Genomic DNA, 20,231 nt, shown 5'->3' on the forward strand with positions numbered 1-20,231 from the left:
CTTACCAGCGGGAAGGTAAACGGCGTTTCCGTGTGCTGCTCTGGCTCTGGCTCTGGCCAGAGCAGCGATGTCACGCTGGCCACGTGACCCGGAAGTGTCTCCAGACAGCGCTGGCCCCTGGCCTCTTAAGTGAGATGGGCGCACAACCCCAGAGTCTGTCAAGACTGGCCCGTACGGGCAGGGGTACCTTTACCTTTACCTTTAGTGTGCCATTCCAACATGTCACTCAGTCACAGTCATTAATTCCAATGGGTGTGCTCTAAGATTGGTTGATAAATTTCAATGGACGGGATTTACCTAACCAGCCCCTCAGCAGAAGCACCACACAAGCTTGCCCCTGCACACCATGTCACACCCAAAAATTGGTTATTTTGGCAAGGTGTGTGTGCATCAGAAGAACTCCAAGAATAGTACACAGGAGGAGAGGGAAATGATTCTATCCAAACAGCTGAAAGAGTGATGTTGACTTCCACCAAATATTTCCTGAGTAAAAGCCTGAGGGTGCCACTTAAGTCATTGGGACTTAAAAGGTAAACACGCATCCCTTTACGTCATTTTGCTACAGCAAATCATTCTGTGAACTACAGCAGGAACAGTTGCGAGCTCTTAAATAAAAGTCTCTTTCAGTACGCAAACTGCAGCTGCACCTGTCAGCCAAGCTTTAAGGTACAGGGGCTAGAGATGAATGTATTGGTGTTGCCCACTGTGTGCAGACTGCATCTTTTAAAGCCTATCCATATCCTTTTGATGACATAATAGACACAGCAGAACTGTGCCAGCAGCTTCTACTTTGTAGTTTTACTTGAGCACACAGAAGAACCGGCTAACCATCATTACCGACAACCAATTTTGTTGTGGTTACAATAATAGAGCGTTCCATTAACAGAAGGAAGATGCCACCTGTCCCATGCTTCATAAGGGTAGGCGAAGAGTACAGAGCTAGCAGTTCAAATGGTTAAATCTCTTATCCAGGCCTGAATTGGTACCTAATTTTGAAGCAATTTGTACCCATAATGCAGGACCCCAAACCATTGTCCAGTATATGCAAGTCTTTTAAATGTACACTGCAAATGTAGAATTTGGAGCTGGATACAGGATTCAGGCCTGATATGGAACTGCATTGCAGCATGTCATCCAAGGAACCAGTCTAGGCACCAATATTAAGGTGAAGTTGCTAGGGAAAGAGTTTTAGGGAAGATGAAGAAAGCAATTCACCACAAGCGCAAAATTGTATTAGAACTGAAACCTATTTTGAGGAAATAAATATATTACATCCTGAACATATAAGCCCCCCCCCCCCATTTTGAAACATGGACACAACAGCGGAAACTCAAGTTCATCTTTATTTTAAGAAACTAAGAAAAATCTCTCATAATTTATCACCAACAATGTGCTACATTACAAAAGCAGTCACACACATGCAAACTTCAGGAGGGGGGGCGGGAAACCACACACCTTGTTACAGTTAATAAGGCTCCATTTCCAATGATATCACTACACAAAAAGCTACAGTTCCATCGAGTTGTAAGAGATACCCCCCAAACCCTGCATTCAAGGCACATGTAGCTGCATGGACAAGAGTTGCCAAGAGGAAAACCATTTCTGAAGGCATGGAAGAGAAGGACCATATTGTCATGCAGACGATAGGTTTCGCAGTTGGGCTACTTCCCGCCATAGCAATTCATAATGCCTGGGCACTTTCAGTCCCACAAGGCAGGGCTAACCAACATGGGCGCCTTATCCCTACCTAGAAAACAAGCTTCTCCATCTCATGTAACATTTCCCAAGCAGCACTAATCTCTCAAGGTAATTGACTCAAGAATCCTAAATTCTGCCATCTCCATTGTAGCAGGCAGAAATGGAGGAAAGTAACGCGTCAAAGGCATCTCTACCTCTGCACTGCTCAAGAGTTTCTCTAGCAAGTGGTCCTGTGCTACGTGCCCAAGTATGCGGAGGTGAAGGAGAATTTTTTTTATTCTTTAAATCCCTGTGATGGGACATGGGTGTCCCACAACTGGCATGTGGGGTAAAGGCGGTAATTTTGTCCCACTTAATACCAGCAAATGCTAGGCCTTTACTAGAAAAAAAAAAAGATGCAGTGTTTCATCGCCATTAAAGTCTGTTACAGCAGAGTCCCACAGTAAAAAGTGTCAATTGCATTTGTCCATCATCAAAGAAAGGAAATCCCTGGGCATGGCAAAGCACCATAGGAAACCTGCAGGTTGCTACTGTTGTGCCAATATTGAGAGACAGGATAGCACAGGCATTGGCATTGCAATCTTGTCCACTTCTCTATACTGCTGAACTTTGGGTTCAAGCTCCCAGGAAGAAGACACCCTGTACCAAACAATTCCCAAAGAGATTCTCATTATCCTTTCCCCTGGACAGGGTACAGATGTCTATGTAAAAAAAACCAAGTTGATGGGCACTTAAGATGGCAAACCACATACCAGCACAAGCCCTCCCACCAAACACACACACTTTGAAACTTGGGGCATGACCCGCTCCTGAAAAGTACAGAAATGCCTAAAGACAGAGCAGTTCCTCCTCACTTGTAGATGCTCCCCCCCCCTTATGTCATTGGAGGGGCAATTTCATGTGTTGCTCTTTCAGGGGAAAGAGGTAGAAATGCCTTTCTCCCAAGAGCAAGCAGTTTGCTTTAGAAGGGTTCCCTGTATCTGTAGTCAGCTATGAGAAATGAGGCACGTGAACACTTTCTGCCAACCTAGAAAACGTCTGCCAGCCTTTGTAGCCATTAATTGCCAATAAATCCATGTGGAACTCCAAGGCCACATCAGTAGCTGTATCAGACAGTTGCTTATCTATGGCTGGGGGAAGCCCCCAGGCAAGTAGAGAAAGTATTGCTATGTCAACCAAAAGCAGAGGGGTGTGGTCTCCCCCCCCCAGCACTTACCAGGCGAAGTTGCACAGGCCTATCTCAAGTGTAGAAGCTGCCCCATATCACTGAAAACCCAAACAAAATGTAGAGGGGGTCCAATGAGCTAAAAGCAGCTCAAAAGTGAATTTGCACTTTCTGGCAAGTGGCAAAAACAGTGGCTAAGCTACAGTAAAAGCCAATAGAGCAATCATCTCAGATAGTGTTTCTCATTAGCTGCCCAAGAGATCAGAAGGGGAGGAGGAACACCCCCGCAGTTGGCTAACACTAGGTTCTGAAGTCTCTACAGGAACGGCTGGATCGTACCTAAGGGGAAGGGTGTTGTGGGGAAACAAGTCAAAATGCCCAAGGGAAACTTTCCATTTCCAAGGAAACAAATTCAGTGGAAGGTCTCCACCTCCACCACAGTCCAGTCCCCGTGCGGGGATGACATGTCCTCTGGGGAGAAGCTCGTCACAGAAGTGATGCTGGCGCGCGATTCATCCAGAGGAGAGATCAGTTCGGTCCACTTGCCAATCTCTGCTTCGCTGCTCAGCGCCCCCTTCCCACCAGCTGCCCCGGAAGGGGCCTCCGCTGAGAAGAGCAGTGTCCGGCTGATCAGCTGCTGCACCATTGTGGCCTGGATGCTTCCTAGGTGGAGAGCCTGGTCTCGGGACGCAGCGCGCAAATGGCGGCTCCCGTCCTCTTCCTCCGGGCCAGGAGTCTCAGCGCCACTTTCCACTTCATAGATAGTGGAGAGGATCTCTGACGGACAGGGTCCCCAGGGGAAGGGCAGGCCAGCCCCATTGTCACCTACAAACAGGGCAAGGAGCTTGGGTTGGAAAGAGTGGCCCTCAAGGTGGGGTGGTGACGAACAAAGAGGAAGTAACAGACAAGAAGAACACAACAGGAGAGCAGGGGAAGAGAGCCTGGGTTTACTTCTTTCTTTTTAAAAAGAAAACCTGAGATGCTTCTCAGTCTGGCAAGAGCTGCCTTCAAAGGTTGCCGTTATCTATTGACTGAACCCACCACCACTGCAATGCCTGGGCTGTGCAGAACCCTTTTGTTCAGGTCCCCTACTTTGTCTCCCTCTAGTATTGTCCCATCCAGATATGGGGCCAGCTTAATGGACATACAACAGCTGTAGGAACTGCATGGGGACCTGGCTAGGGTTGCCTTTTGGGATTCCCAAGCAACTCCCCATTCACTCATGGTCCCTGTCAGACAGCCACTCCCAAGTTTCTCAAGATGACAGGTTGGGCAGGTGGGCAATTAATTCTTAAGAACTTCATTGGCTTTATAAAACTTAAGCTAGTTCTTAAATCAGAGTTATTTCTTCTCAACAGCGTCTATACTTTCGCGAGTCCTGGTTTACCATTTTACTTAAAAAGCCAACCAGCAGCAGAAAGATGTATCCATCAAGGAAGTTGTAGTTAAGTTGCCAGTCAGCTCTGCCATTCTCTTTTGACAAAACAGAACACCCAATCATTCTTACTGGGGACCCAAGTACAGTATCTTTTGGCATGTGACCTTGCTTAGTCCAGTAGGATTTCAACATATTTTGCTCCCTCTAGAATGGCAATTAGTTTGAACACTCCCCCATTTCACTACACCTATCGCTTCTAAAGAGATCAACCTATGCTCTTCCTACCACCCTACGGAAGGTCACAAGGTTAAGGTATCATATTCCAAGATTACAACTATAACAAAGCTGGTTTGCCTAGATCAGTTGCCTTAGCCAACTTCATAGGACTATAGTGGGGGGGTGGGTCCTCATGGACCATAGAATCCCCTGCTTGATGCTGGAATTTCTGAGCTAAAACATCTCCAGCAGAGGGCTGCCTAGCTTCTGCTCAAAGACCTCCATCCCCCTAGATAATTGGGTTAGCTGCCTAACTGGTCCTTGCCATCAACAGGTTTCTCCTGTTACTTAAGCCTTAGGTCTAGTCCAGGCCTCTGGAGCAGCAGAGTGGGTTTTTCCCTCTTCCATGGTATTCAGTCCCATTTCTAGAAAGCTCTCCTCCCTGCTAGCTGCATTAGAAGAGGCCTGCTCAAATTTCAATTCCTCTTATATTTGATAAGGTGAGACTCACTTTAGGGGAGCTGCCTGCAAGACTAGTCTGAAGATTGCCATAAGTATAACCCCTACCCACCAAATGCTCTGCAGAGCCTTTTTTTGGCAGGGCTTCATCCAGTTCATGAGAGAGAAGCAAACAGTGATGGGATCCCATAAAGGAAAATAACCTTCAAGGAACAGGGAGGCTCCAGGGTCACTAGGAAGCAACTACTAGGCTCAAGGGCTGCTGAACAAGGCTAGGAAAGTGTATTGACCTTGATGGATTAAAATTCTACCCAGCTCTGCAAAATATTCCCATGATTCACTGCTGCCAATATGCCAGTCAGATTTGCCCCAGTTCATGTGCAAAACCAACCAAGGTTTCTGGGCTACTTGAGCACACAAGAGGCAGCTCTCAATGACAGGGCTCCACACTGCGTCCCTAACACCTGAGCAACTTTGAAAAATACGTGGACTGTCCCTGGCGAGATCTCGGAAGCAAAGCCACTTACAGCCGCGTTCAGTTAGGGCTCTCCACTCTCTCCAAGCCCCCAACCCCCCCACCTCAAAATGGTAGGGAACAGATCTCCTGGAAAAACAAGACAGGCCAGATCAGATAGACAAAGTGATGCTTTATTCAACATATCAAGACTAAGAAGTTTACCCTTCTCAGAAAACACGCTAAAATACACACAGTTTCCCGCGAAGAAAAGGGGTTGTCGAGATTTGGGGGGGGGGAGAGGTATCAAACACAAAGAGACAAAAAAAAGTATGCCTGTTTGGCTAGAAACACAGATGGAACAGGTGCACATGGAAGGAGAGGGGCCGTCTTCCTTCCCTACAGGGTACTATTGCACATTGAGATACCACAGGTTGGCACTTTTGACACAGACAAGGCAGGTTTCCTCTATACGTTACCTGCAGCCAAGCTATAAGTGGCAGCGGAAGGCTGGGATGACTCTTCCCCCTGCCCTCCAGGCGTCTTCTGGGGAGCTGGCGAGGCCTGCAAGGAATGCTGCTCCCAATCCACGGGGGCCTTGCTGCCGGTCTCTTTGGGGAGCTGGTCCTTGCTGCCCTCTTCGCTCTCGAGGGAAGAGAGGCCGGGGCTCTTCCCACAGCTGTCGGTGGAGTGGAGGTGGAAGGCGCCAAAGACGTCGCAAGAGGCGGCAGAGTTGGTGGAGGCCGGGGTCTCAGTGCCAGCGTCGCCGGAGCCCGGCTCGTCAGACTCCTCCACGGAGTGGGGCAAGGACGGCTTGCCCGGGAAAGAAGTCGACAGGCACACGGCTGTTTTGGCGAAGCCCGGGTCCTTCAGGAGATCAGCGTCCAGCTCGGCTTCCTCCTCGGAGGACACGGTGGGCTCAGTGGGCGGGTCGCCAAGGACTTCGTCAGCAGGCAGGGTCTCCGCCTCATCGTCTCCCTTCTCCATGTGGATGCCCAGGTCCAGCTCGCCGGGCAGGTCCTCCAGGGGGCTCAGGAGCTGGTGGCAGGTCTGCTCCAGTTTCTCCTCCGACTTGGACTCCACCCCGGAGCTGCTGTCATAGTCCAGCAGTTCCTCGGGGGTGCTGGTCTCGCTGCTGCTCTTGCCTGCCAAATCGGGTCCACTTAAAGTGCTGGACTTTGAAGAGGAGCCTCCCCTCTCCGGAGACGGGCTCGTGGTCAGCACTGTGCTACTCAGCAGCAAGTCTGGGAGCTCGGGGAGCTGGGCGGGAGGCTCCTGCAGCAGCTCAAGGCTCTTCAGGGGCAGGGTCTGGGGTTTGTGCACCAACACCTGAGCCACACCGCTCGGAGAGAGCTCCCCTGAGAGATGGGGCCAGAAGCCTGGAGCTTCCCCCGCAGGAGCCTCCTCTTGGTTCAGGTTACCCACACACATTTCCAGGAGCAATGGATCATCACCACCACCATCATCCACAGGGCCTCCAACTGCGGGGTGTCCACCCAAACAACTGCACGGGTCGGTGTGGGCTACAGAAGGCTCTCCAACAAATTCTGTGGGAAGCAAGCTTTCAGGGGTCTGGAGAGAGACTGGGGCCTGGTCCTGAACAAACTCACCAATTACAGAAGGTTCTGCTGCATGCGGAGACTGCAGGAGTTCATCTTCAGTATAAATGGCAGCTGTGTGTGGAGCCTGTGGAGAAGTGACCACTTCCTGTGTTACGTCACCACATTCAGCTGCAAGCTCTAGCGGGCTTCTCCTCAGCCTCTCAGTCTCTGCCTCCAGTGGGGCCCTGTCCACCTGCCGCTCCACCTCTGGGCTACGAGGCAGGCTTAGGACCTCATCCACTTCATGTTCGGCTGCCCAAGGCTCTGCCATAGTTTCCGGGGGAGGACTTGCCTGGCTGAACGAGGAGGGCTGCTCCGCTGTGAGGACAGACACCTCTGGGGCTTCTGCTGTCTGTGCCAGAGGTTTGGCAGTTTGGGCCTCTTCAAGCAACCCAAAATCTGAAACCAAGGACCTGGGAGAATGAAATCCTTCTACACAGCTTGGCATGGGGACACCTTCCCCAGTGGACACCTGGGTGCCAGGTGACGAGAGGTGGCTTATGCCTTCACAAGGCTCTTCTGCCTCAAGCAGTAAGTGCGGCTGCTCAACAGCCACTGGAACATCAAGGCGCGGAAAGACTTGCTCCTCTAAGTACTCAGAGTCTGTGCCTGCCTGCCTAGTCTGGGAAGATTCCAGCGTTGAAGTTTGGGAAGCAAGCCCCGAATCAACAGGAAGGGATGGTTCGTAAGTGCAAGCTGCCTGCAAGCCCAGTATTTCGCCACCAGGGACATTCAGGACCTCAGAGGCGGCCAAATCATGTATCTCGTCATGATACACATCTTGCGGAGGCAGAGAGACCAGAGGTGCCTCGAGGACTGCTGGATGCGTCTCAGTGGGAGAGGAAGAGACCGTCACATCTTGTGGGCTAGACGAAGCCAGAGGCGCCACAAGGACCGCTGGATGCGTCTCGGTGGGAGTGGAAGAGACCGTCACATCTTCCTGATCAAGCGAGGACAGGGGTGCCTCAAGAGCGGCTGGAGTTAGCACTTTCATGCTGGGATATGCAGCCCAGTCTTCCCCTTCCAAGCCCCCTGGCTCCAACTGCTCAGTCGCCACTGCTTCCACCCTGAAGGTCTCAGACACTGCCTCTTGGGAGTCTAGCAAGGAAACAGTCTCTACCTCTGCTGCAGGGTCTAATTGCTCTATGGGCCCTGCCTCCTCTATGGAGATGCTTTCTGCTTCACCAGTGACCACCATGGCATGCCCTTCCTTGGCCTTCTGGACCTTCTTTGGAGAGGGGGCCTGCTCTTGGCTAGGAAGGGCATCTTTCTTGGGGGGCTTCTTGCCTGGACTGCCCCCGGCAGGAGAAGCCTTGGAAGCAGAGGCAGCCGCTCTTTGTGGCGTGGGCGGATGCAAAGTCCCACCAGCCGCCTTGGCAGGAGTTCTGGGCTTAGTGGACTCCGAGAACTTCTTCGAGGAAAGCTTGGTATTCGGAAGGGCGGCCGCATTCCTTTGCCCGAGGTTTTGCTCGGACTGAGATTTGGAGCTTGGGAGTTTGGGGTGCCTGGAGGGGGCAGGCGGCATCTTCACAGCAGGGTTTGATCTTGAAGGCTTGGCCTTTGAGGTCGCGACAGCTCTGGAAGCATCTGGAATGAGAAATAGTATTTTAAGTCCATTGCAGTGATTGCCAAAGCTGAGCCTCTCACAACATGCGTCAATGCATGCTGGAAGATTTAAGCAGCCGAAGGTCTGATTCTCATGGCAGCTGCAATTCTGCTCCAAAGCCATAAACATTTACCCATTTTATACCTGCCAACTGGTTTCATACCAAACAACATAAAAGCCACAGTACCATCACTAGCAATGCTTCGCTATGCACCACTCCCTACCCTAAAGGGATCTCCAACTGCTGCATCCCTTGCCTTATGGAGCCAGAATTTGGGTCACCTCAAACCCCCTTTGAAATAAGGCACCATTAGCTATAGTTTAATGCAGATATGCAATGCAGGATTCCCCAACCTAGTGCCCATCTGATGTTGAACTGCAACTCCCACCGTGTTGGATCACTGGTTGTGCTGCCTAGTGCCAATGGGAGTTGAAGTGCAACAACCTCTGGAGGGCACCAGGTTGAGGAAGGCCGGTGGAATGTATAGTCCCCCAACTAAGGTGGCAGCTCTCACTCTCAGAAAGCCCCTAACTAAAATATCACTTCTGCTATGAACTCACTAGGTGGGCTTCAGCAAGCAGCTTTCAGCTGGAGGCATGCAACATGGAAATGCCAACCTATCTTCAGAGGATTGAAACTAGATACTGTTACGCGGGTGTATAGAAGTGCTATATAAATGGTCTCAATTTCCAGAGGGGAAGCTGTGTTAGTCTGATGCAGCAAAAGTGATGATGCCTACTTGTCCCATGCCTAGAAAGCATGGGTCTGAGCAGTTTCCCCTCTTTAGCTTGGAATAGGAACAAATAGCAATCTGAAGAAAACCTGATTGCTGTTTGCACCGACAGCGCTAAAGAGGGGTTTCCCCCGGGTTAACAAAGCAGGACAAGGGGAAGTGTGGAAAAGCCCATAGACTTGAGCCCACTTCATGAGATGCATATATGCTGTGTACTCTTGTGAAGATTTCCTCAATTCCTTGTTACCCCCCAACTATACATGTCCAAGATTCCACAGAAAGTGGAACTTTTCCCTTTCTGCATTATGCTATGGAAGGCTTCCCATAAGCCACATAGGACCTACATATCTTCACATATACCTCTTTGTGTAGCCGGACTGCTTTTCTGCTGCGCTACTACAGCTTGACCAGCAGCTGGCACTGCCTGCTTAGGTTTCCCCACACCTTTGCCGTTGGCTGCGGTGCTATTGGCTGGTGGTCTGTTTAGGGCTGATGCAGTTGAATTCTTGGTCCCTGGCAACCAAGTTCTGAAACAGAAAGCAACAAGATTATGCAGGGGAGAGAGACTGTAGCTCAAGCCTTTCGAACTCACAGAGGCCATTGGTGCCAGCATGCTGGTGCGTTGGCACAAATGCCAGCACTTCCAAGTCTTTGGCAATTAGCTGTGACTAGAGTGGCAAGGTTATCCCTGACAAATGCCAGCCGTCAAGAGAAGTGTTCCAGTGAGAAAGCTATAAAAAATAGATTACAAAAATCAGATCACTTCTTCCGTTCTAGCCGCTCCTTGGGCCTGAAGCAGCTTCAGATCCTCAAAGCAAGTGGGGCGGGGGGGGGGGGGAGGAGAGGAAACATAAAATTAGCTGTGCTTCCCATTCCTCCACTTGTTTACAACATGCAAATCAGAGCCCTGGGGAAACGCAGAACCTTCCTGGAGAATATCCCCACCCCCGACTCTCCAGGCCTTGCCTCCAGGCATTTCCAAGATTAAAAGAGGAAATGCATAAAAGCAAATTAAAAGTAGGTAAATTTACCTCTACAACTGCTATTCTCTGCCCACTGCTTTCTTTCTGGTACACCATACAGACTGCCCCAAAGGAAGTCGATGGGGCAAAATTCTGCCTGTAGATTTGCCTTAAGAGGACCACTCATTTCTGAAGAGGTGGCAGAGTGAAGATGATTAAACTGATTCCTTTTTTGTAAAGTGTGGCACATCACCAAAACTGGTATTTACTCTAGGCAGGGCAGCCTCTGCAGTACTTGCCAGCACAGTTCAAAATACTGCTTCAGTAACCATTGCTTTTAGCAGAGAACTGCCTGCTCCAGTGTGCAGTGGGGGAAGCACTGTACACAAGGCGATTGTGGGCCACATTTTCCTTAATCAGAATGGAAACTACACTTCGGTCGAGTTGGTTCAGGTGCAGCACTGTTACTAAGTGCACCCTATTCAGAGACTGCAGAGGTAGGACTCACAGCAGATCCACAAAAACAGTACATGTGGTCATCTATGGGATGCATCGTTAAGTGGGAGGTGCACGTTTTTTGTCGTTGCTATGGTGGTGTTCAAGAAGCTGGCAGCCCCCCCCGCCAATCACTCATCACTTTACAGACCCACATCCCACTGTCCTCTGCACCTCAGTTCTCTTACTTCCTTCTAACAGAAGCAGGGCTGCATCCACTCACTAGGACACGAGTCCTTTGGGCCCTTCAGTGTTGCTGAACTACAACTCCCATCAGGCCCAGCGAGCATGGCCAACGGTCAGGGATGGTGGGAGTTGTAGTTCAGCAACGTCCAGAGGGCCAAAGGTTGCCCACACCTGCACTAGGATGACAAATAGCTACTGTGGTGCCCATGGACAGTGCTGGACTCAGGTCAGTCACCCTCTCAGCCTGGCCTGCCTCCTAGGACTGCCTCTGGGACAGAAGTACATGCTTTGCACGTACTGTATTAGGTACCATACCCAGCATCTCCAGGCAGGGCTGGAAAAGATCCCTCCCTGCGACCCTGAACTGATGCTGCCAGTCAGTGTTGGCAATGCTGAGGTGAATGGACTAGCGGTCTGACTCACAGCTCCCTGCGCTCCTCCGTTCCATACCTGGGGGGCTTTGTCTGTTCAGGTTTCTTGACTTTCATGGAAGTTGCCTTTGGTGCTACAGAAAGAGCAAAGAAGATACTTGCCTTAAGCAAACAGCTGATTAAAGCACAGAACAAACTATCAGAAGACCCTAGCTGGATAAGCATGAAAGAGCTATCAGGTCGCCAGCAGAACAGGGAAGGCTCCTGGAACCTCATTTCTCTACCAGGTTTGAGTATATGGTGAGTGATTATCACAGCCAGGCCTGTGCACATATTTGCAAGGTATACAAGTGGAAACCTGGGGGGGGGGGAGGGATTACTAGGGGGTTTTAGGTGGGGGCAGGGAGGAAGGACCCTTCAGTTAGCCGCATAGTTCCATGTTGTTCCCAAAATTTGGCACAATTTGGGGAGGGAGGGTATATGGGAAGTTACCATTGAGTTAAGCTGTGTTTGAGAGAACCTGGCCCAGATCACAGCCTTCTTTAGACAAGTATGTCTAGGAACAAGCCTCAAAGGTGCCATGCAATGTCTTAAGGGGCTTAGCACAGCTTTAATAACCCCCTGCTGAAGAGTTAGGCTGGCAATCCATACCTGAAGCCGTCACCTGCGTTTCCACTTTTGTGGGTTTCTGCTGTACCTCCTTCTCCTGACCGATCCTTTCTGAAGTCTTTGGCCCGCTGGGTCTGTCCCCCATGACCTTTTTCACTGCCCCCTTAGCAGACAAGTTGGTGGCAGCACTGGCCTTGGCCACTGGCTGCTTCGTCTGCAACACGGGGGGCTTCCTGGCTGCTCCATTGCTGAGCATTCTGGGGGCGCCGCAAGGAACTGTAGGAGGACGACTTGTAGTGGCTCCTGGCTGCTTCCTGCCAGGGACCTGCACTGGAGCCCGAGGGCTCCTGCTGGGTGTTTGCTTTGCTGCAGGTGGACAGGCAGCCCGGGCTCCTTTACTGGCCGTTGCCACGCCATTCAGCCGTGGAGCTGGGTCTCCGCTAGCAGCGCCATTGTCATCCATCTTCACACCAACTGGCACTGGGCAGGCTGTCTGTAGCTCTCTGAACCGCTAGGCCAGGTGCAGGGCTCCGTTTTCACCTGCGACCTGAAAAAGAGGACCACCAACACTTTGTGTGGAACCCCACCCCAATGAAGCTCTGCAGGGATTGTGAGTAGTATTGCAGATGACTCTCACATCCCGTTAGTTCAGCAAGTTGAACCTAGCTGCTTCGGATGCAAAAAGCCAGCACTGACTATATAAACAAAAGCATTCTTATGTGGCCATCTAGTCACGTGAAGCTATCTGCAGCTTGTTGCCAAAAGCTTTCAGAGAGGTGGATTCTACGTTGGTGGACTGCAAGGAAAAGCATGAAAATCCACGCAGTACGAAACTAATTTTCTAGGGATGCCCAAGTCATAGTGGCAGCTGCCTTGTCTTACTGGTAAGTCAGATCAGTCAAGCAACAGTTGCGTTGCTATGATCCACCTTAGAGTCACAAGGCCAATGTTGTGTTGTTCATTAGATTGGCCCTATTTCTGCCACTGTGCAGTCCCCTTTGTAGAGCAAATTGACAAATCAGGAACATTGCCACCCAGAGAGCAGCATTTCCCCATGGCTGGCAACTATTTTAGCTGTCTACTTTGCAACAAGGGATCCGTCACTCCCAGCAAAAAAAGAAAAGAAGAAAAAGTGTTCCATCTAAACCACAGAGCAGTCAAGCTTGGGGGATGTGGTGAGAAAGAAAACCAAATCCACCAGCAGAAGCAGAACCTGATATTCCTCACCATGCTCTGCTCCCTATGCCTCCCCAACTGACTTATCAGTGGAAGAGTAGCTGGCAGGGACAGGCCAAGACAGAGTATAACTTGAAAGGAGGACCCTTCCCAGATGGCATCCAATGGACTGTCAAGGCATTTAAAAGATCACTACAAAATTTACAACCACTACTGTAGCTGAAATTTATATTCAACAATAAATCCTACGCCGCAAAACCAAGGCAGCTCAGAGCCATACTATTAGATAATTAGATCTCCTATCGAAACCCTTTTCAGTATGACCAAAGAGAGGAAGTTATTTTAAACATGTCTTGGCATTGGAGGGTGGGTTTGTTTTTTTAAGGGATTTGTTGAAGACAGTTCAATTCCTGCCTCTAAACTGAGGAGAGACTCAAAACTTTACAGGGAAAGTTGAAGTGCCTCTGAGACAAGGTGAACAGCAAAACAGAAGATTCAAATTTGTTTCAGAAAATGCCTCACTCTTACACACACTTGCTTGGAGCCTATTTAAAATGCAAGGTTTATCCACATTGATTATCCAGGATTGGCACGTAGCATACAAAAGAGCTGAAGGCCTAATCCAACTGCCATGCACTGAATCTTGGGCTGATTTGACGAGAGCAGCCTCCGCCAACAAATCAACCCCTGCCAGCACATCACGCTAGCTGAAGCCGAAAGCAACTGGAGGGCACCAGGTCAGGAGAGTTCCCCTTATGAGAACCTTGGGTGCACCTGATGCAGTTTGCACAGCAGGTTTGGGACCAACCAAGCCTTGTTGCCAGTGGTAATTTTGCACATGAGCAGAAGTGTGATGAACTGTGGCTGCAGAGGCTACAAATGATAGCACTCCTTTCCAGGGGAGAGGGCAGAAGACAAGGGGAGGGCTGCCAAGCCACGTGGTCCAAAGTTGACACTACCAATGATCTATTTTCCTGTGCAGGAAGTAAAAGACTAACTGGCCCTTGGCAGCCTCTACACAGTCTTCCCAGGCAATAAGTGTCACAGAATACTTTGCCCGCTGCCCATGAGCTGGCAGAGCTGACTTAGTTAGATAGGTCTCAAGTCACCCACTGACTTGGGAGGCTCTTCCACCTATATCCTAGGGCACCCAATGGTCCACCAGCAGATCACATTACCTTCTGCCCACTCTAGAGAAGCCATATGCAGAAAGCTTCAATGACTGCTGACAGCTATTAGATCACAAAGGCAGTTCCCAGGGTCATTTCCATTCTGCTCTTAGAGCACAAGGCAATGAGGGAGCGATGGGTAGAGTCTTCACCCATATTTGCTTATTCAGCTGGTTGTTTTAAAGCCCTAACTGAACATCCAGGACATTTAGCCACTCCTATGCTGAAAAGAATGGTTAACTTTTAACCCATTGTTTGATGTGGGAGAGAAAGATGCACAAACAGCACCATATTTGCAAAAAGCACATTTGTTCAATGCAACAAGAATGAACTTTATGGGACCAACCCCTTAAGTCACACTTGACACAACACCTCTCCATGTAAATAACCTTCCCAGTCAATATCAGCTATTGCCAAACAGTTCTGATAGGAAACTTTTGCCCTCCCACCCTGTTATTATCTTAAGAGGTCATTTTGTTTTAATACTGTACTTTGGTTTCTCCTGACCTTCTTGTCTCCTGCATGGTCAAGTTTCAGTTTCACTTTCTGCTTGCTGAAAGTGTGTACCCTCCAAATCCCCTTATATATGCATATACTGCATATGCAGTTCCTTGGAGTATCACAGAAGCTAGCCATTTAACTTATAAGTCATAACCAACCTCTAATTTTTATTTTCCATATTGTTTTGTTAATGAATACAACTTGACATTTTAAAACCCAGCAGAGCTAAGTGTTGTTCATGCTACAGTTGAACTCTGAAATCTCTCTTACACACACCCTGCCCCAAATTGTATTTACACTTTTCCCCCACCCTTCTACTGCCCACCATGAGTACCTTTCAGTTGTCTCAAATATCTTGTTTGGTTGTTTATAACCCACCGCAACATCCTGGCATGTTTATAATTCTGCATCACCCAAAGCTGCAAAGCATATGTTTCAGTCCACATCTGAGCCCAAGGCAGGCCCATGGGAAAACCTGCTTCTTTTCTAGCCCTTGAATGCTGCTGCACATTCTCTCAAACTTTCCAGCTACATTAGACACTCAACCCTCCCCCCTCTGCTCTTTCCTTGAAGCCATAAGAAGTGCAAGGGAGCTGCAGCCCCTCCACCCCCATCACACCTGCCCCCAAAGCAAGAGAGTTAGATCATTCCAACAGTCACCCATTCACTTTTGTTTTTTTGTTTGTTCCAATTATTGTCCCAGGAGGAAGAGCTCTGCTAGCAAGCCTATAATTTCTCTTCTGGTTTTGGAGATGGCCATTACATTCCCCAGCTACAACCTTGCCGATCTGCTTTAATTACACAAAGTAAGTTACCAGGGAGATGGCTCTAGAAGCATCAGTGTGTAAAGACACAGTTACCTCTGCTTAGCTACCCCAATCCATTATCTTCCCCCCAACACAATCATCCATGACTTCTGCTTCCTGTTAGGTTAGGTAAAGGTAAAGGGACCCCTGACCATTAGGTCCAATCATGGCCAACTCTGGGGTTGCGGCGCTCATCTCGCTTTATTGGCCGAGGGAGCCGACGTACAGCTTCCGGGTCATGAGGCCAGCATGACTAAGCCACTTCTGGCGAACCAGAGCAGCGCACGGAAACACCATTTACCTTCCTGCCGGAGCAGTACCTATTTATCTACTTGCACTTTGACGTGCTTTTGAACTGCTAGGTTGGCAGGAGCAGGGGAGGTCACCCCGTCGTGGGGATTCGAACCGCTGACCTTCTCATCGGCAAGTCCTAGGCTCTGTGGTTTAACCCACAGCGCCATCCGCGTCCCTGTTAGGTTAGGTAGGTGATTAGATTAGCAGACATCTCTCCCATTTAAAAACTCACCTGATTTGATGCATACTCCCCAAACTTATTTCCATCTTATAACTGAAGAACTTTACCTCACCAGTGATTTTCCTTATCCTTCAGTGTTCATGCACTGCCCTTCCTTTGCACACTTCTGAAGCAACATCCTTTCAGTAGCAAATGGTCCATATACCTTGCCCTAAAGGGTTTTATTCATTCATCTCAATCCCAAAAAGGCTTTGCCTTTCCTCTAGAGCTGGGGTCAGCAAGCTTTCAGCAGGGCGCCGGTCCACTGTCCCTTAGGTCTTGTGGGGGGCCGGACTATATTTTAGAAAAAATGAACGAATTCCTATGCCCCACAAATAACCCAGAGATGCATTTTAAATAAAAGCACACATTCTACTCACGTAAAAACACACCAGACTGTCCGCAGCCTGGATTTAGAAGGCGATTGGGCCAGATCTGGCCCCTAGTTTGCCAACCTATGCTCTAGACTAGCCCATTTCTGCATCTCTCAGCCATCCATCTAAAAGTCACTAGGTCACCTGGATTCCCCCACCCCCATTTTTTTTACTTTATTTCCTGTGGGATTCTTCCTGGAAGGGTAGCCTCTTTCCTAGAGAGGAGCTAATTCGGGGGGGGGGGGGAAGGCTATTTCTGTTGAGTACAAAGCCTTAATACAAACTTTTTTCCTCCATTTTAGAGACAGGCTCCTTTAAATGTATACTGTGACGGAGGGGGAGAAAGGAACCCCTTTGTCCACTGTCAACTACATGGGACCCTATGAACGGTGAGATAGTTGACATTTGTTCTTCCAATAACCAGCTGAGAGAGATTTGGTTCAGTTTGCCTTTCCTGCAAAAAGGCAGCCTCAATTTCATTTTATCTTTTAAATGGATTCATCCAGCAATACCAGGGAAAGCCTATTCACTCTCACAAAGAAGCACAGGGTGGGGCTGTGTGTTCATACGAGCTGGTAGCTCATCACCACTGCAAATCCCTCCCTTAACAAAGGAAAAGGCCTGCACATCGTAGGAATTGGTCCCTCCTGGTTTCATGCGAGACTTTTTAGGGATGGGAGCCACTTCCCCCTGTGGCCCCTGACATTATGGAGGCTTTGTGTTTTTGTTTGTTTATATATAATATAAACCTCGCTTTTTCAGTACCGACGCTTTTAATGCACTTGTAGCCTTAGCTCGCTTCAATCAGCTTGCTGGGGAAAAACCCTTTCACATCACGCCTTTTTTAAAAAAGGAAAAAATGCCCTGCTTACTGCACCCAGAGAAAGTGCAACAACAAGAATAGCCACCAACGGGTACAGCAAATGCAGTGTGCAGCTTCCCTCTCCGAGGGTGACGAGTTGGTCGGAGATGGAGAGCGGACGGGGCTAACAGGCTAACACAGCAGATTCTGCCCCGAAGGCTTCACGAAGCCCAGAGCAGAGCCTGGGATCCAGCTCCCAGTCTTCCCTTTGGCCGGGAGGATCCATTCAAAAACTGCCCAGCCTAACAAAAAAGCCAACACCCCGCCCCGCCCCCCAGATCAGGGCTGTTCGCTCGCTCCGCTTTGCACCTGCCGGCGCCATGTGCACCGGAGCCCCACACGCCGCTTCCCCCAAATAAGCTGACCCCCCCAGCACGTGGGAAACCGGGCGAAGAGAAGAGAAGCAACCCGCCCTGCCCAGCCGTGGGGGGAGAGGAGGGCCGCCCCGACCCTCTCCGCTCCGCGCGCAGTTCCCAAAGCTCCGGCCAGGGGCCGCCCGCCGCCGGAACTCCCGGCGCCCCCTCGACGGCTGTTACCTCGCTCGCTCGCTCGCGGCGCGCCGGGAAGCCGAGCCAACCGTTCCTCGGCCGCTCCAGCAGGCGAAGGAGCCCTGGGGGGCTTTTGTCTCCGTGCAGGGGATGCTGCCGGCTGGCCTGGGCGTCGCTGGTGCTGCTGCCGGCGGCGGCGGCGGCGCCTGCCCTGGGCGTGTGTGGCCGGAGGGCGCGAAGGAAGGCGGAGTGGAGGAGGCGGCGGCGGCAGCAGCGCCAGAGACGCACAAAGTAGGCATGGGGAAAGGGGCGGGGCGGGAGGGAGAGCAGAAATGCCCCTCTCAATTACCTGGCCAGCCAATGGCAGCGCCGGTTGGGGTTTGGAAGGGATGATGTCACTCTCGCGGGGAGAGGCTGGCGCTGCGCGGATCAATTGTGTCTTCGGCTGCGCCGCCGGCAGCTATTATGGCCCCCGCCCCGCCCCCGCCCATGTGGCAGCTGGTTAATAGTAATTCAGCCGCGGGGGGGGGGGGAGCGTTAACCCTCCGCCTGCCGCAGCGCTGATAGCGAGCCTGCTACTGTTAGAAGAGGACACACGGGGCTGGTTCACACGTGCGCGGATATATCCCCCTCCTGACCTGAACGTGTGAACTGGTTTTACTGAAAAGAGTTGTTCGAGCGGGGACCGACCCGGGGTGGCAGGGCCCTGCCTGGGTCAAAGGGGCCCTTAGTGGGCCCTCCTGGCAGACCGGGCTGGCCCACCCTCCCCATCCCCAAGCAGGCTCACTGTCTGGCAGTGGTACTGACAGGAGCACCAGCCAGGCCTGCACAGCTTTACTTGCCTGCTGCTGCCCTTTCCCGTTTCTGCACCATGAGGATATTCCCGAGGGCCACAGTCTCCCCATCCATCATCTGTACTGTAGCCCTCTGAAACAAGAATTTGTTCCAGTTCCTCAGACAGTGATCTCATCTGAAAGATTTGCCTCAGGCGTTCTAAAAACTATAATATCCACAGAATGAAGAGACAAAATTGGAAAGGCTGGAGTGATCTACTACAGGACAGACCTAGAAGAAAAAGCAACTGAACACAACATTTTGTCAAAGGAACCAACCCAAACTGTTCCTTTAAAAAAGCCCAACAATTTTGGTGGTTTCCTCAACAACTTTTGAGGTGTCCTGGTTTTTACTTTTTGAAATATCGTATGGTATCAGCTGTGCCAACAATGCCTTCCTAGTGTCTGTATAGGACAAATAAGCAAGGACCCACAGTTAAGAATAAATGGGCACAATGCTTACATTTTTTTTTTAAGGCCGCATAAGCTAGTGGGAAGATATTTCATTTTCTCAGGACACACTGCTGCCGACCTGAAAGTCAACAGCATTTAACAACAGCAAAAACTTTTACGAGGACTCCAGTGTGAAATTGCTGGATTAGAATTTATGAGTACAGTAAGTTTAATCCTATGTATTCAGATCAGGAATTTCTGTCTCGTGGTCTCTTGTATTTCATGACCTTTTGGTCCAGTTCACAATTGTTTTCTCTATAGACATATATGTGAATATATGTTTGATGAACTGGGCTCTAGTCCACCAAGTCTTATGCTGCAATAAATTGGAGTCTCTTCAAGGTGCCACAAGTTTTTCTGGTTGTTGTTTTTTGCTTTGCTTTGCTTTTAATCAACATGTCATCAGCCTATGTGCTTTGTGGCAGCAGAGTCCAAGTGGCTTACACACCCTGCTGTATTTTACATCATGCTACTTCTGAGGGCTGCTTTCCAAAATCAGCTGAAAACGCAACACTTAATATAGCACTATATTATCTAGCACTGTCCACCCCCATGTCCAGGATCTTTCTTTCATGTTTGCTCAGACCTACAACTTGCCTTAGGGCCTTCTTCACTGATGGTGGACAAACTAATTTGGATTGTATTTGCAGGCTGCAGCTCTTGAGTTAGATGCTGCATGGTGCATTGCAGAAAGGCCTGATGAAGTGGTCTCCATCTTTCCTTAGCCGACAAGGAGTAGTGAGGATGATTATGGGAAGAGTTGTCCTGGCCTTCAGAGTGGCAGCTAATTCCAGAGGTGGGTGCTTCTTGCTTGCCTCTAATCTCTGTGTTTTTTAATTTTTTGTTTACCACGTACAGAATTCAACAGGACTGGAGACGAATCTCAGTTCATCAACACTCGTAATGGCTGTGTGTGTTGGCTCTTTCTGCATCCAGAATCTCTCCTTCACTGTCAGCTGTGCTCATTAATCACCACCACCCTGAAGTCCCTTTATTAGTCCCCCAGAACTTAGCCTGGATCAGACTTGTCTTATGTAATAATTGTTTAATTTTATAAAAACCAAACAAAGATTTCCATATTTGCATGTATCTGCAAAATACAAAACCACTGAACCTTTTCA

At 49.8% G+C, this 20,231-nt stretch overlaps 1 protein-coding gene and 1 long non-coding RNA gene across 8 annotated transcripts; one reads left to right on the top strand and one right to left on the bottom strand.

Moving 5' to 3' along the window:
• Positions 1-1,353: 1,353 nt before the first annotated feature.
• PRR36 (proline rich 36) lies at positions 1,354-18,842 on the bottom strand. Of its 7 annotated transcripts, none has more exons than XM_079967765.1 (6): positions 17,873-18,035; positions 11,977-12,481; positions 11,378-11,459; positions 9,756-9,838; positions 5,850-8,558; positions 1,354-3,688 (listed from the first exon to the last, which is right to left on the bottom strand). In XM_079967765.1, the coding sequence occupies exons 2-6, from the start codon at positions 12,395-12,397 to the stop codon at positions 3,276-3,278; spliced, it is 3,708 nt and encodes a 1,235-aa protein (XP_079823891.1). In that variant the 5' UTR covers positions 12,398-12,481; positions 17,873-18,035; the 3' UTR covers positions 1,354-3,275. The 7 variants fall into 7 exon arrangements, with proteins under 7 accessions (XP_079823891.1, XP_079823888.1, XP_079823892.1 ...); XM_079967762.1 differs by lacking the exon at positions 17,873-18,035 and adding an exon at positions 18,174-18,842 and having other exon boundaries at positions 1,355-3,688; positions 9,672-9,838; XM_079967766.1 differs by having other exon boundaries at positions 1,355-3,688; positions 11,405-11,459; positions 17,873-18,032.
• LOC307211280 lies at positions 17,995-19,461 on the top strand. Its single transcript, XR_013836366.1, has 2 exons — positions 17,995-18,115; positions 18,840-19,461. It is a non-coding gene; the product is annotated as an uncharacterized lncRNA (long non-coding RNA).
• Positions 19,462-20,231: the final 770 nt, after the last annotated feature.

Source organism: Podarcis cretensis (genome assembly GCF_951804945.1).
Source record: "Podarcis cretensis genome assembly, chromosome: 2".
Classification (NCBI taxonomy): Eukaryota; Metazoa; Chordata; class Lepidosauria; order Squamata; family Lacertidae; genus Podarcis; species Podarcis cretensis.